General features: G+C 36.7%; 1 protein-coding gene across 1 annotated transcript in view; it reads right to left on the bottom strand.

Moving 5' to 3' along the window:
- LOC103518661 (splicing factor 3A subunit 3-like) overlaps positions 1-15,766 on the bottom strand; it is a gene marked incomplete at its 3' end in the record, with an annotated part of 32,552 nt that extends 16,786 nt beyond the window's left edge. Inside the window, exons 1-6 of the mRNA XM_026830397.1 lie at positions 15,638-15,766; positions 15,237-15,301; positions 12,201-12,342; positions 11,660-11,824; positions 10,664-10,885; positions 9,861-9,911 (exon numbers count right to left, since the gene is read on the bottom strand). Coding sequence (XP_026686198.1) covers positions 9,861-9,911; positions 10,664-10,885; positions 11,660-11,824; positions 12,201-12,342; positions 15,237-15,301; positions 15,638-15,733 — 741 coding nt within the window. The remainder of the gene's footprint in view (positions 1-9,860; positions 9,912-10,663; positions 10,886-11,659; positions 11,825-12,200; positions 12,343-15,236; positions 15,302-15,637) is intronic.
- Between the last annotated feature and the right edge of the window lie 43 nt (positions 15,767-15,809).

Below are 15,809 nucleotides of genomic sequence, written 5' to 3'. Positions count from 1 at the left end.
CCTAAGGCAATCTCTGCCATCAAACCCTTACAACTACCACTTAGTAGTGTCTTGAGAGTTACACATTAACTTCTAGGTAACGGACTTTCACCATTCAAGTTAACACTACCTACCCATAATATGTATATCTCACAAGTCTCACCAGATAGGCATGTACAGGATATGTGCTGGTATCTCGAATGTTTATGCTAGTTCTTGAATCATGACCTTGATTCGAGCGCCTTTGAACTTTGACAGGAAAGATCTTGGGATGTGTTTGCCTGTTTGCTGTTATTTTGCATATTAATGGATATAATGAGAACTTGAAAGCCAATAGAATGGTAATCATACACGTTATATCAACTGGATAGAGTGCTGAGAACTAATAGAAATCTTCGACATATAGTTGCAGCTCTTGATGTAGTCAATATAATGCATAACACATTAACTGCTCGGTCAAACGGACACATAAGATTAAAACATAAAAAGTAAATAAGACTAACAGAACTTTAAACTATGTAATACAGTTTTGTATCGACATATAGTTGCAGCTCTTGATGTAGTCAATATAATGCATAACACATGTACGGCTCGGTCAAACGGACACATAAGATTAAAACATACATAAAAAGTTAATAGGATGTGGATTGAATGTCTTCCAGGGATATGACATAATAGATAAATGTTGGAATAAAGTTATCGTAAATAATGGAATTCTGATAGTACTAGATTAACTATACCTACATAAGTACATAGTAACATCTGAATTCAAACACTACTTATAAAGAACTAAGATCATGGTCTGACCTTACCTCGGCCATTTTGTTGGAGACTTTAAATAATATTGCTGATTTATATTGGTCGAATAGGACTAAGGAGTACCTTTTCTCCAACATAAGCTATTCTACTATTATTGTGGTAAAATTTTCAAGATTGATAAAATTCCATACCAGCAACGTTTGGAATAGAAGATTTAAGCCTTTGGACCCACACTCTCCTGTTTATCAGGCGAGCGTCTTGACCACTAAGTACACCATCGAGACAAAAGCCAAATAATTGTAAAAGAAGTCCTAGGAAAAGACTTTAATTCAGCCTGCGGTAAAAACATCACAAGACAAAACTTATCAGGCGAGCGTCTTGACCACTAAGTACACCATCGAGACAAAAGCCAAATAATTGTAAAAGAAGTCCTAGGAAAAGACTTTAATTGAGCCTGCGGTAAAAACATCACAAGATAAAATAGCTTTTTAGTCCGTCCTTCCTTTATTATTACAATAAAGTAATAAAAAGGTATAAGGGACGGACTATTGTTTTCGCCTCGGTGTCGTCTGTCGGTCGGTCTGTCCCCATAGAAGGACTTATCCAAACCTAGTCGACCTATATATCAAATTAAAGGTCTTTTTACCAGGAACACGAAAATGGTGGTGCAAATTTTGTCCAGAAAACCATAAAGCCAAAAAAACTGGTTTTTGGGGGATTTTTTTCACATTTTCTCACACAAATGAGCTCTGATCTCGAAATTTGTCGCGACGACCTATAAACTCAAAGCGAGAAAGTTTTAGATAACACTTCAGCCGATCATTTAAGACCGGTTTTAGCGTTACCTATGTTAAGCTACGCCAAGGAAGGCCAATAAATGGATGGGTGACTTGCACACTATACAGGGTGGTTCGTGATTTGCGAACCACGCTTATATCTCAGAAACGGCTGGGAATTAAGGAATGAAATAAACGGCATCATGTAGATGAAATTTTGATGATTAAAATGGCATTTTTTAAATTTGCAATTTTTTTTGCAAAACGGCCCATTTACGTAACGTATAAAACGGAAGTTCATATTGCCCCTTCAAAATGTTGTGAATGCAAAAGGCTGATGTTTTTTTCCCCCGTTAGGTATCTCTGAAAGATATTTTTCTCCAAAATTATACTTGTATTTCAATAAGAATTGGAAGGGTAATATGGACTTTGCAATAATGACAACATGGTCTGCTGATTACAACCGATAGCTTGTTACTTGTTACGTCAAATTACTCCAAAGAGTTAAACATAGTTTATTGCTGCTTGCTGGAAATCGAAAATTGCCAAATTTCTTCATATAGGAACGAGTATTAGAAGAAGAAAACAAAAATAACATTGGATCTTTGTCTAACATATATTATCATTGATATTCGAATGATCCAATCGTTATGACATTTCCTCCGTCATTTGACGTCGTACCTCGATCATTGGTAGTCTGTCATTTGATAATACATATTTCAATTGCACCTAAGAGTACTCCAAATTTTACTAGAGCTCCACCTATCCGCCCATCACCAAACCTGTCATTAATTTGAAGGTGCGCATCACGAAGGAAATATCCAGAGCGGAAAATGTAGGAAACAAAACCAGACCTCGAGAGGCTCACCAATTCACTTTCAGAATCTTGCAGTATGTTATTAATGACATAGCTAGAGGTACTCAGCAATGCTGTCAAGGTGCAGCGAACCAATGTACTACTGACTTGGGAACCATGACTGTCAAAACAAACGAATTGCTAGTCAAATAATCATCGCACCTAATAGTCAGAGCTCTTGGAGATTTCAGGAAGAAGGAACTATGCGTATGTACCTAGTTCATAATCATAGCTTTATATTGGAAAGAATATTGGGAGCTTATACCTACAGTAACTAAAGAACTTGGAAATATCTGAAACGAAAGGACTTATATAGGAAAGAACTGGAAAGTAGTTCCAATTTAGTTCCAATTTTCATCACGCTCGAAGTTGCTTAGCTTCATTGTTCCTTCTGGGGTATAAACTTTGAATTGAACATGTATTTCAGTAATGATTGGTTGGATTAGTTGGCTAAATTGCCCAAAAATACACTAAATTTGACAAAACAACAAATTAAAGGTAATCTCACAGTTAAATCATTTCTTAGTTATGTAGCTGTGCTAGATTGGATTAATAGGTCCAATTAATCGTCTTGTGATACAACAGACCACCATTTCTTCATGTCTTTTGATTGTCTCTATTTCATCCATCACCTTCCAATCACTAGAGGTAACCCAGACAACCTAGACTGTCCTAGACCAAATGGTATTACAGATGGAACATAATATATCTGATTACTGTTACCAGTTGGTTAGTTACTAGATTTACACAATGACTACTCATCACGAGCAAAGATTCCGGCTAAATTGCCCAAAAATACACTAAATCTGACAAAACAACAAATTAAAGGTAATCTCACAGTTAAATCATTTCTTAGTTATGTAGCTATGCTAGATTGGATTAATAGGTCCAATTAATCGTCTTTTGATACAACAGACAACCATTTCTTCATGTCTTTTGATTGTCTCTATTTCATCCATCACCTACCAATCACTAGAGGTAACCCAGACAACCTAGACTGTCCTAGACCAAATGGTATTACAGATGGAACATATCTGATTACTGTTACCAGTTGGTTAGTTACTAGATTTACACAATGACTACTCATCACGAGCAAAGATTCTATCTTCGCCACACACGCCCACTGTTTCGTCTCAATTTACAAGGTTAAGATCATTATCCGTGCATTAGCAGTTCATCGCTCTCAGGAAGCGCGGGGTTCGATTCCCGTAGGAGGAAATGACCGTGTTGCAACTCTAGACATTGACCAAGACTGGGTACACCCAGATGTAGAGGAAATCTTTGATTGCAGAGTACAAGTCCTTAACAATACCTGTTGCTTTTTAATTTGGACTTTCCAAAGTTCAGTAAAGTTGGTATGTCTTTGCTTGTACTTCCTTACTTATACCTCACGTATAGTCTCGTGATCGTGAAAGTTCCACAACCGGGCATGCCTTTGTACTTTTCTTTGAGTGTCAAGATGTGACCGCACATAGTCGACGCCGTCGATCGCCCATCGGTCGGCAGCGTCGACTATGTGTGGACACAAACTGGACACAGCTTAACGGTCGAGATTCCTTATTTCATAGGTAACTGCTGAACTGCTCACATGTAAAATGCAACTATAGTAGATGTGATGGATACCAACATCATCAATCAACTCTAGACATTGACCAAGACTGGGTACACCCAGATGTAGAGGAAATCTTTGATTGCAGAGTACAAGTCCTTAACAATACCTGTTGCCTTTTAATTATTTGGACTTTCCAAAGTTCAGTAAAGTTGGTATGTCTTTACTTGTACTTCCTTACTTATACCTCACGTATAGTCTCGTGATCGTGAAAGTTCCACAACATGCCTTTGTACTTTTCTTTGAGTGTCAAGATGTGTCCACACATAGTCGACGCCGTCGATCGCCCATCGGTCGGCAGCGTCGACTATGTGTGGACACAAACTGGACAAAGCTTAACGGTCGAGATTCCTTATTTCATAGGTAACTGCCCACATGTAAAATGCAACTATAGTAGATGTGATGGATACCAACATCATCAATTAAAGCTCACCAGTCTTGTCAGAAGAATTATTCCTACAAGTGAGCAGCAAGGAGACAGTAGCATTAGCTAGGGGAAAAAAAATTGGAGCCTTGGTTCTTCTTGGAAAGCAAAGAAGAAATTACTATATCTCGTATCCTTGTTTCCTAAAGTGGTTCGTGATTCCTCTTTGGATCCATTAGTCTCGCCAACAAAGAGGTAATTTAAACCAAAGAGGTATGTTATGTTATGTTATCATTAGATGCCGAACATTAAGATAATAGAGGTTCGCTTTATTAGGTCCACATTCTTGCTTACAGAGCTTGCCAAGCAGGAGGTAAGCTTGAGTTTAGTAAACCCTAGAAAAAAGTTCGTAAGCCAAAGTGAAGAAAAAAGAAAAGAAAAGGCTTTGATGGTGACGTTACTTCATTATTAAAAGAAGACCAAAGTTTTTTACCTCATTACAAAAAGAAGATTAAAGTTCTTTACCTCATTACTAAAAGAAGACCAAAGTTCTTACAGAGCTTGCCAAGCAGGAGGTAAGCTTGAGTTTAGTAAACCCTAGAAAAAAGTTCGTAAGCCAAAGTGAAGAAAAAAGAAAAGGCTTTGATGGTGACGTTACTTCATTATTAAAAGAAGACCAAAGTTTTTACCTCATTACAAAAAGAAAATTAAAGTTCTTTACCTCATTACTAAAAGAAGACCAAAGTGCTTACGATTTACGGTAGGTATCTAAGTGGGTAAGTTGATAAGAAATTAGGAAATATTTCAAACTCACCAATAACTCCAAGTCAAATTCGTAGTCTTTGTTTGAATAAAGTTGTATCCCGAAGTCCGAGAGTAAGGAGGTAATCCAAAGAATCAAAACTTTCAATCCAAATCCAACATTTGGGAAAACTATTTGCACAAACACCAAAAAAAGGTCAAAGGTCTACAAAGAAAGGTCAAAAGTTTAGTACCTACAAAAACACTAGACGCACGATAAAAAAAAAAAGGAAAATGGAATTAACATGCACAAACACCAAAAAAAGGTCAAAGGTCTACAAAGAAAGGTCAAAAGTTTAGTACCTACAAAAACACTAGACGCACGATAAAAAAAGGAAAATGGAATTGACAAAAAAGGAAACTAAAGTTGTATCCCGAAGTCCGAGAGTAAGGAGGTAATCCAAAGAATCGAAACTTTCAATCCAAATCCAACATTTGGGAAAACTATTTGCACAAACACTAGAAAAAGGTCAAAGGTCTACAAAGAAAGGTCAAAAGTTTAGTACCAACAAAAACACTAGACGCACGATAAAAAAAGGAAAATTGAATTAACAAAAAAGGAAACTGTACAAAATTCCGAAAAAAGTAACACACTTGTAACGCAATATATCGGGAAAAATAACGTGTAAAAAGACTAAAAAGTAAAAAAAAAATAAATAAAACGAAAAATTATAATAAAATTAAAACAAATTATATAAATGCGAGAAAATTCAACAAGTTTACGAGTTATTTACAAAGAGCCCACCAAAAAAAAGGGTGCAGGAAAACGCCTAAAACATTCCAAAAGTTATGACCGATAGTTCCAAATCAGTCCAGAAGTTATGACAGAAAATGAAAGACTAAACTAAAAAGTAAAAAAAATTAAAACGAAAAATTATAATAAAATTAAAACAAATTATATAAATGCGAGAAAATTCAACAATTACGAGTTATTTACAAAGAGCCCACCAAAAAAAGGGTGCGCGAAAACGCCTAAAACATTCCAAAAGTTATGACCGATAGTTCCAAATCAGTCCAGAAGTTATGACAGAAAATATAATAGGAAAAAACAACTCGAAAACCGGACGCACAGGTTACAGTGCATGTGACGACTGAGGTCTTCAGAACCAGATGACTCGCTGCAGAGTTGAAAGTACTACAAGAATCTAGACTTAAAGTAGGCCGCTGCTATGCGAGGAATCCAGTTCTGAACACAATAAGATCCACGGGTTTAGGAGAATAGGTGGTGTGCATCTAGCGAGCTGAGTTCTTGTTATGATATTCGGAAAGGGACTTTGATTTATTTATTTTTATTATTACCTATTATTTATGGGATGATTTTTTTTTTTAAATCTTTGAGGGTTTTATCCTCCGCTACGCTTGTTCACAAACCTACAACTTTTGGGCACTTTGGGCAGTAAAAGTATTCAACATCATTAAATTGATGTTGAAAAAATTTTTGCCTACCTAAATTCGACCTGCTGGATTGAAAGGATCGTCTTGTCACAAACAATCACCGAGTACTTGCAATCACTCTGTGCTGAGGACAATAAGATTTTATTGATTTGGTTATTTGTTTAATAAAATCACCCAATCTTTCATACACCAATTCAGTTCCAGTGGCGGAATTCGAAGAATTACTTAGCTGATGGCCAGGGCCAGACAAGAAGAAGAAGCTGATGGCTGGACAGCCACTGATGACAGCTAGGTGCTCTCTAAAGCAGCGTCCCCACAATGTTGATCACACCATCGACTTAGGTCGATTGAAGAAACCAAAATGAAAAACCCTGAATAACCTGATCTTTTTGCTTGGTAAATGTGGCACATCCACTAAACCAAATTACGAGAATATACGTCATATCTTTTTCATGATCGGAGTCGACCCGTCCCATGATGGAACGATTATGGATTGATCGGAGTCGGGGTCCCTCTTTGATATTTAATCTATTCCTATTGGATTAAACCATTTGGTCAATTTGTACTCTGGATTAAAATAAACAATCAGACTTCTGAATCCCATAGGATTGACTTTAATTTCAAAGTGTGCCCCGGACCATTGAAGCTTCGGTTTTAGTTTCCTTTTGTAGGAGACTTTCAAAATGACTCAGTATGGTTAGGACTTCATGGATCTGGGAATCACCCAATCTTTCATACACCAATTCAGTTCCAGTGGCGGAATTCGAAGAATTAGCTGATGGCCAGGGCCAGACAAGAAGAAGAAGCTGATGGCTGGACAGCCACTGATGACAGCTAGGAGCTAGGTGCTCTCTAAAGAAGCGTCCTCACAATGTTGATCACACCATCGACTTCGGTCGATTGAAGAAACCAACCTGAAAAACCCTGAATAACCTGATCTTTTTGCTTGTTAAATGTGGCACATCCACTAAACACTAAACCAAATTACGAGGATATACCTAGGTACATATCTTTTTCATGATCGGAGTCGGGGTCCCTCTTTGATATTTAATCTATTCCTATTGGATTAAACCATTTGGTCAATTTTGTACTCTGGATTAAAATAAACAATCAGACTTCTGAATCCCATAGGATTGACTTTAATTTCAAAGTGTGCCCCGGACCATTGAAGCTTCGGTTTTAGTTTCCTTTTGTAGGAGACTTTCAAAATGACTCAGGATGGTTAGGACCTCATGGATCTGGGTTTTTTTCGTTTGACAGAGGGATCTGTATTTGCTAAGGTTTTATAGTCCCGAAATCGAAGAGAGAAGGAAGACAGGATAGAAGAAAGCCAGCCGTTCCGAGAACGAATATTATCCGTTCAGAATAAAACCCGCCCGGGCGGGAATTAAATAGGCTGGCAGGACCTGATTTAGCACACATGTATGTGCCACTGAAAACAAAATGGTTGTTAAGTCGTTCTCAGATACTTCGATTTTTATTGTTTTCTCATTTTGCTCAACACATTGTCATCACTTGTGATCGATGAATCTTTCGAGCCTTCACTTAAGAGTGACCTGATTTTGTAAACTTACCTACATTTCTAATGTAAACTGTAAAGTAGGTACCTAATGTAGTTACCTACACATGTAAAAAATAATGTTGTTACATTATGTAGGTACCACATTATATGACACATTATATTCGGTATTTACCATCAGAGATTTACCTGTAAATAGGGTCACTGATGCCGGCAATGGGTTTACCAATCACCCTCTAAATAACCTACTTATCAGTGATCCCTCTATACTCGAAGCTTTTGTACCTATCAAACATTAAAAACCAATTTTTCCCTTCTAAATAAAGGATAAGCAGAAAATATTAACCTAATTATTCTGACTCAACTTACCTATTGATAATTCTTCACTTTCAGGTAAAGGAACAAACTTTTGTACAAGGGTTAACCACCTCTAGGTACTTAATTAAAGGTAAAAAGGATAAGTAGACAATATTAACCTAATTATTCTGACTGAACTTACCTATTGATAATTCTTCACTTTCAGGTAAAGGAACAAACTTTTGTACCTACAAGGGTTAACCACCTCTACAAAGGATAAGTAGACAATATTAACCTAATTATTCTGACTGAACTTACCTATTGATAATTCTTCACTTTCAGGTAAAGGAACAAACTTTCGTACAAGGGTTAACCACCTCTACTGAATTAAAGGCAAGTAGAATCTTAATTATTTCGTCCAACTTATTGGTAACAAATTAAGTGAACGATATGAGATTGGTCACTTTTTACTGACTCTAAGCTAAGAGAAACAGACTTTTGTATCAAAGACTAACCACCACGATTTCCCCCTTCTAATGAAAGGTAAGTAGAAACCTAATTATTCCGACGAGCAGGGTATCGAACACGCAATCTTGGGGTCGAGTGTCGCTGCGGTCTAATTTATCATTGCAGACCACAGAGACCGACTGCTGGCAGATCTCGTAAAAATCTGGTTGGTAAGCGATATAAAGACATTCACGTCAGAGAGCGAATGAAGAAGAAAAAAGAGAAACAAGATTGCAAATTCTCTCAACTCGGCAGTGTCGTGTAGTGAAATTTGCAAGTCAGATAGCGAATGAAGAAGAAAAAAGAGAAACAAGATTGCAAATTCTCTCAACTCGGCAGTGTCGTGTAGTGAAATTTGCAAAAGGGGATAAGGTTCGTTCCCGGAACGGCTGGCTTTCTCCTATCCTGTCTTCCTTCTCTTTTCCCTTTTGGGACGACAAGACCTTGGAAGTTACAGTTTCCTCTATCAAACCTCTTGAAAAAAAAAAAATCAAAAGCCCATACCTACTTATACGAACCTATACCTACAGTATGCCGATCTCCTGGTGATTTTAGAATTCAAGTTCCAGAAAAGTGGCAGAAATGGGGTCATACTATATTTCTACTGAACTCGACGCCAATAGGAAGCAGTACATGAGAAGATTAGAAATGCTATGGAACAGTGACCCAACCAACCCGAATATTGATGGAAATAAACTGGCAACTCGTGTGAGATAGAGAATTTACGACTTCTTTTAGATGCAGATTTGATTCACGTTATAAAATTGAATGCTCAAAGAAGAGAATTTAGCAAAGTCGGCAAAGTTGATACTCTGGTGAGCCTGATCTTGAGAAGTGGCATGAGTTCAAGGGTTAGCTTTTTTTTTATGGAATTTGCATAACTGGAGGTAGCTTTAACGTGTATCACAAAAGTTGGTAGTCTAATACCTACTCGCAGTATAGGGTGGTAAATAAGGTTATGTACCTACATATTTGTAAGAAAAAAAAGGGAAAGACGCACTCAAATCCAAGTGAGCTCCCACGTGAGTGAGTACACTGCCTGCCTCTTTCTGAAAGTTTAAACAAGTCACAAGTCTGATTAGGTAAATAAAAAACCAAGAAAAACGTTTTGTTTTGGCACTAAAAGCTGACCATCGAAAATTTCACCGGATTACCCAATATAATGTGGAATAAAAAGTAGGCCCTCTATTCAAAAGAGCTGAGATTTTGCATTTTCAATACGCAAGGGGTCATACCTACAACTAACAGAGGAAATGGAAAGTAAGAGAAAGCAGTAATGGAGAGAAAGTAAAGTAGGTACCTGTATTATATTCTAATGGATTATAATAAGTAAGCAACTAAGCACATTTGCTCTGCAGTGAGTAGGCCCTCTATTCAAAAGAGCTGAGATTTTGCATTTTCAATACGCAAGGGGTCATACCTACAACTAACAGAGGAAATGGAAAGTAGGAGAAAGCAGTAATGGAGAGAAAGTGAAGTAGGTACCTGTATTATATTCTAATGGATTATAATAAGTAAGCAACTAAGCAGTAGGCCCTCTATTCAAAAGAGCTGAGATTTTGCATTTTCAATACGCAAGGGGTCATACCTACAACTAACAGAGGAAATGGAAAGTAATAGAAAGCAGTAATGGAGAGAAAGTAAAGTACTTAGGTACCTGTATTATATTCTAAGGGATTATAATAAGTAGGCCCATTTGCTCTGCAGTGAAAAGGACAAAAATACAATGAGAGGGAAAACGTTTATAATGTCCTGTAGGTACCTAATAAGAAAACCTTTGTAAAAAGAAAAGAACACTCACTGGCCATCCTTGAAAAGCTCCAGCATCAAACTGAGCACTGAAATCCTTGAGTACTGCCTTACAATCTTTTTCCACATCTAGCAAAGGCTTTACACGGGTCACATAACCTTTGAGATAATCCAGCAATATGGTCAGATAGGTCCGATATTCTGCATTCTTCCTCTCTTTAGGAATGTCAAAAAGGCGGTCGAATTGAGCCAGGTAGGAAATGTAATCCACTTTCTAGAAGAAGAAAAGTAAGTAATGTATGATATTAGAACCTCCTATTGTTATCTATATCACATAGGTAAGGTGTAGAATGAACCCATATTACAGGTCAATTGGACCAGCAAAGGCTTTACACGGGTCACATAACCTTTGAGATAATCCAGCAATATGGTCAGATAGGTCCGATATTCTGCATTCTTCCTCTCCTTGGGAATGTCAAAAAGGCGGTCGAATTGAGCCAGGTAGGAAATGTAATCCACTTTCTGGAAGAAGCATTTTTCCTCTCCTTGGGAATGTCAAAAAGGCGGTCGAATTGAGCCAGGTAGGAAATGTAATCCACTTTCTGGAAGAAGAAAAAAAAGGTAATGTATGATATTAGAACCTCCTATTGTTATCTATATTACATAGGTAAGGTGTAGAATGAACCCATATTACAGGTCAATTGGACCGGCAAAGGCTTTACACGGGTCACATAACCTTTGAGATAATCCAGCAATATGGTCAGATAGGTCCGATATTCTGCATTCTTCCTCTCCTTAGGAATGTCAAAAAGGCGGTCGAATTGAGCCAGGTAGGAAATGTAATCCACTTTCTGGAAGAAGAAAAAAAAAAGTAATGTATGATATTAGAACCTCCTATTGTTATCTATATCACATAGGTAAGTGTAGAATGAACCCATATTACAGGTTAATTGGACCACTAAAGAGGGCTCAAAAGTTAGATATTAAATATTATTAAATCAAAGGAAGGGAAACAGAAAGAAAGTAAAAATTTGTCTTGTATTTTTACCTCAACACCTTTCAAGTTGATGTACTTCTCATAGCACTCGTGTAGATCCAAATATTTGCCATAGCCCTCTTCATCACTAAACTCTACCATGTTGCTTGCCTCCTCGGTAGGGTTCTCTCGCATTCTATTCAGCTCGTCAAACTCCACAGACATTGGGACACAAATCTGAAATCAAGGAAACAAGGTTTAACTTTAGAGAACGCCTCCTCGGTAGGGTTCTCTCGCATTCTATTCAGCTCGTCAAACTCCACAGACATTGGGACACAAATCTGAAATCAAGGAAACAAGGAAACAAGGTTTAACTTTAGAGAATCATTTCATTATTAAAGAAGAAGGAAAAAAGTATGAGAATATGAGAGAATTTCGGTATGAGAATTTTTTCTTGAGCTAAGAGTTAAATTTTAACTCTGAGTGTGGTTTGTGATCTTAGCCATCAAGAAAAACCTTTTTAGATACTCAAAATGTAAGGTTTCTTTCAGTAGCAATAAAGAAAAACTTTTCTGGATAATTCAAAGTAAAGTTTCTTTCACCTATGACTGACCTCATTAGGATGTTTCCTGTGAAACTCTTTGATAGATTTCAGTCTGGCATAGAATTCAGAAAACTCATTAGGTCCTGAGAGAGATGCAATCTCTTCTTTACGACACCCATCCTTGTCTTCATAGAGTTCTTTCAAGCGGTTGGTACTTTCTGTGTACTGATCAAGCATCATCTTCAATCGGTGGTCACTGTTGATTGTTTCTTTGTGCTGAAATAAGAAAAGAATAAATATTAGTTTTAAAAATACCCTTCACAATCTTATGGGCCAAGTAAAGTATAAGCATAGGTACATATTATGGTCTTGTAAGTAAATCCTTAGTTTCATAAGAATGAAATATTGTATAAGCATAGATGTTTTCTTGTTCACAAATGTTGTTCCTCGATTAATATACTAAGGCTTACTATCTTACTAAGCTTTTTTTTTTTACTTGACTTGGACTCGAACCACCAACCTTAACGACCCAAGTCCATCATTTTTAAGAAGAAAAAAAAGTTAATAGAATTAACTTACCTCATTCCATGAGCATGTCTCCACTCAGCAAAATGTCTCTGGAAAGCTTTGGGTCCCTTGTACACAAAGTTACCACATATCTCACACGTGTAGCTTATGTTCAGACCATGTAGCTTGTACAACCAATAGGGGATCGGTTTTCCATCCCAACCCAGAGGCAGATTCTTCGGATTGTAGGGGACCTGGAATATTAGAGAAGTAGAATTTTCATAAGAAAAAAAAAAGAAAAAAACATACATAGATACCTACATTTTTTAATTAAAAATTTAAAATTTTCAGAACAAAAAATGTCAACAGTAAATATTGTTTTTCAAAGTGAATTGATTCCACGACAAAGTCAAGATGTAAATTGCTATGTCCTTTATAACAGCTGAGGATTACTAAGGAAGCACTGCTTCCCCTCCTCTCTAAGGGGATTTCCCAGCCCCCTACTGAAAAATTACCCAAAACATTCAGCGATTTATTTATTAAACCAAAAAAAAAGTAATGTATGATATTAGAACCTCCTATTGTTATCTATATCACATAGGTAAGTGTAGAATGAACCCATATTACAGGTTAATTGGACCACTAAAGAGGGCTCAAAAGTTAGATAATTATTAAATATTATTAAATCAAAGGAAGGGAAACAGAAAGAAAGTAAAAATTTGTCTTGTATTTTTACCTCAACACCTTTCAAGTTGATGTACTTCTCATAGCACTCGTGTAGATCCAAATATTTGCCATAGCCCTCTTCATCACTAAACTCTACCATGTTGCTTGCCTCCTCGGTAGGGTTCTCTCGCATTCTATTCAGCTCGTCAAACTCCACAGACATTGGGACACAAATCTGAAATCAAGGAAACAAGGTTTAACTTTAGAGAACCATTTCATTATTAAAGAAGAAGGAAAAAAGTATGAGAATATGAGAGAATTTCGGTATGAGAATTTTTTCTTGAGCTAAGAGTTAAATTTTAACTCTGAGTGTGGTTTGTGATCTTAGCCATCAAGAAAAACCTTTTCAGATACTCAAAATGTAAGGTTTCTTTCAGTAGCAATAAAGAAAAACTTTTCTGGATAATTCAAAGTAAAGTTTCTTTCACCTATAACTGACCTCATTAGGATGTTTCCTGTGAAACTCTTTGATAGATTTCAGTCTGGCATAGAATTCAGAAAACTCATTAGGTCCTGAGAGAGATGCAATCTCTTCTTTACGACACCCATCCTTGTCTTCATAGAGTTCTTTCAAGCGGTTGGTACTTTCTGTGTACTGATCAAGCATCATCTTCAATCGGTGGTCACTGTTGATTGTTTCTTTGTGCTGAAATAAGAAAAGAATAAATATTAGTTTTAAAAATACCCTTCACAATCTTATGGGCCAAGTAAAGTATAAGCATAGGTACCTACATATTATGGTCTTGTAAATCCTTAGTTTCATAAGTATGAAATAGCAGAGCTAGAAGACTCTCCAATTTACAAATTAAATACCTACACTCCTACACAGGAAAGATAAGTAAGAAGGTACCTATAGGTTGTAAGATTTCAACTAATTCTTGACAATCACATAAGTACCTATCTTAAAATCTAACTGATATGTACTTAATGTGAACTTTAAATTATCACCAAACACTGTAATGCAATTGTAGTACTTACCCCATTTTTCTTGTGAAGCATTTCCTTGACCATAGAGTCAATGAGTCTTTCTCTAGCCTCATGGTGACTCCTCTGCTGTTCCAAGATTGTTTCCATCTTGATCTGATGGAAATCTGAGTCAAATTATGGTCAACTGAAATCAATAACAGAGTGAAAGGTTGTGAGAGGTGATTGGAGTAGCCCTCCCTAAATATGTTGATTATTTCTCAATACAGTAGAACCTTGATTATTTCAACACTCTATTATTTCAACCCCAAAATCAGTTCAAAATAAGGTATTTATTAACCATTTTGTTCTTTTGTATCTAAATTTTGTGCCCTTTTCCATCCGATTTTCAATTATTTCAACTACCCTCGGTACCAATTAGTTGAAATAATCAAGGTTCTACAGTACTTGCTATTCAATCATACATGTTCTGTGGTTTCCAATACCTAAATGAGAAGATAAGGAGCTCTAATTCCACCTCACTCGGAGAAACGCATTCAACTACATAGGATACCAAAAGCATTTCTTTCTCACTTGCTCCAAGAGACATCACATTTAGGGTTTAACTAAGTGAAAGGCTTAATATTGCTCTGGAAGTACCTTTTTCCCACGTGAGTTCTACATTTGGTACTTGTGCAGAAGACATGTCCATGGAATATTGCTACCAAAGGAACTGGCACAAACAAGCAGTGACCCTGGTTATTATAGGGTTAGGTTTAACGCAAGAAAGGAGTTTTCACAATTAGAGCAGTGATTAGTGTTATTATAGGGTTAGGTTAAATACAAAAAGGAGCTTTTCTTTTCCACGGACATGACTTCTGCATAATTACCGACATCACTGACTTCTGTATTCTTGCTCACAAAGGGTGTAACGTAACCTCATCTTCATAGAGTTCTTTCAAGCGGTTGGTACTTTCTGTGTACTGATCAAGCATCATCTTCAATCGGTGGTCACTGTTGATTGTTTCTTTGTGCTGAAATAAGAAAAGAATAAATATTAGTTTTAAAAATACCCTTCACAATCTTATGGGCCAAGTAAAGTATAAGCATAGGTACATATTATGGTCTTGTAAGTAAATCCTTAGTTTCATAAGAATGAAATAGCAGAGCTAGAAGACTCTCCAATTTACAAATTAAATACCTACACTCCTACACAGGAAAGATAAGTAAGAAGGTACCTATGGGTTGTAAGATTTCAAATAATTCTCGACAACCACATAAGTACCTATCTTAACACCTAACTGATACATACTTAATGTGAACTTTAAATTATCACCAAACATTGTAATGCAATTGTAGTAGGTACTTACCCCATTTTTCTTGTGAAGCATTTCCTTGACCATAGAGTCAATGAGTCTTTCTCTAGCCTCATGGTGACTTCTCTGCTGTTCCAAGATTGTTTCCATCTTGATCTGATGGAAATCTGAGTCAAATTATGGTCAACTGAAATCAATAACAGAGTGAAAGGTTGTGAGAGGTGAT

Source organism: Diaphorina citri, unplaced genomic scaffold (genome assembly GCF_000475195.1).
Source record: "Diaphorina citri unplaced genomic scaffold, Diaci psyllid genome assembly version 1.1 scaffold2294, whole genome shotgun sequence".
NCBI classification, from domain to species: domain Eukaryota; kingdom Metazoa; phylum Arthropoda; class Insecta; order Hemiptera; family Psyllidae; genus Diaphorina; species Diaphorina citri.
Note: the sequence above shows the minus strand (reverse complement) of the source record. Positions and strands in the feature narration are given on the sequence as shown.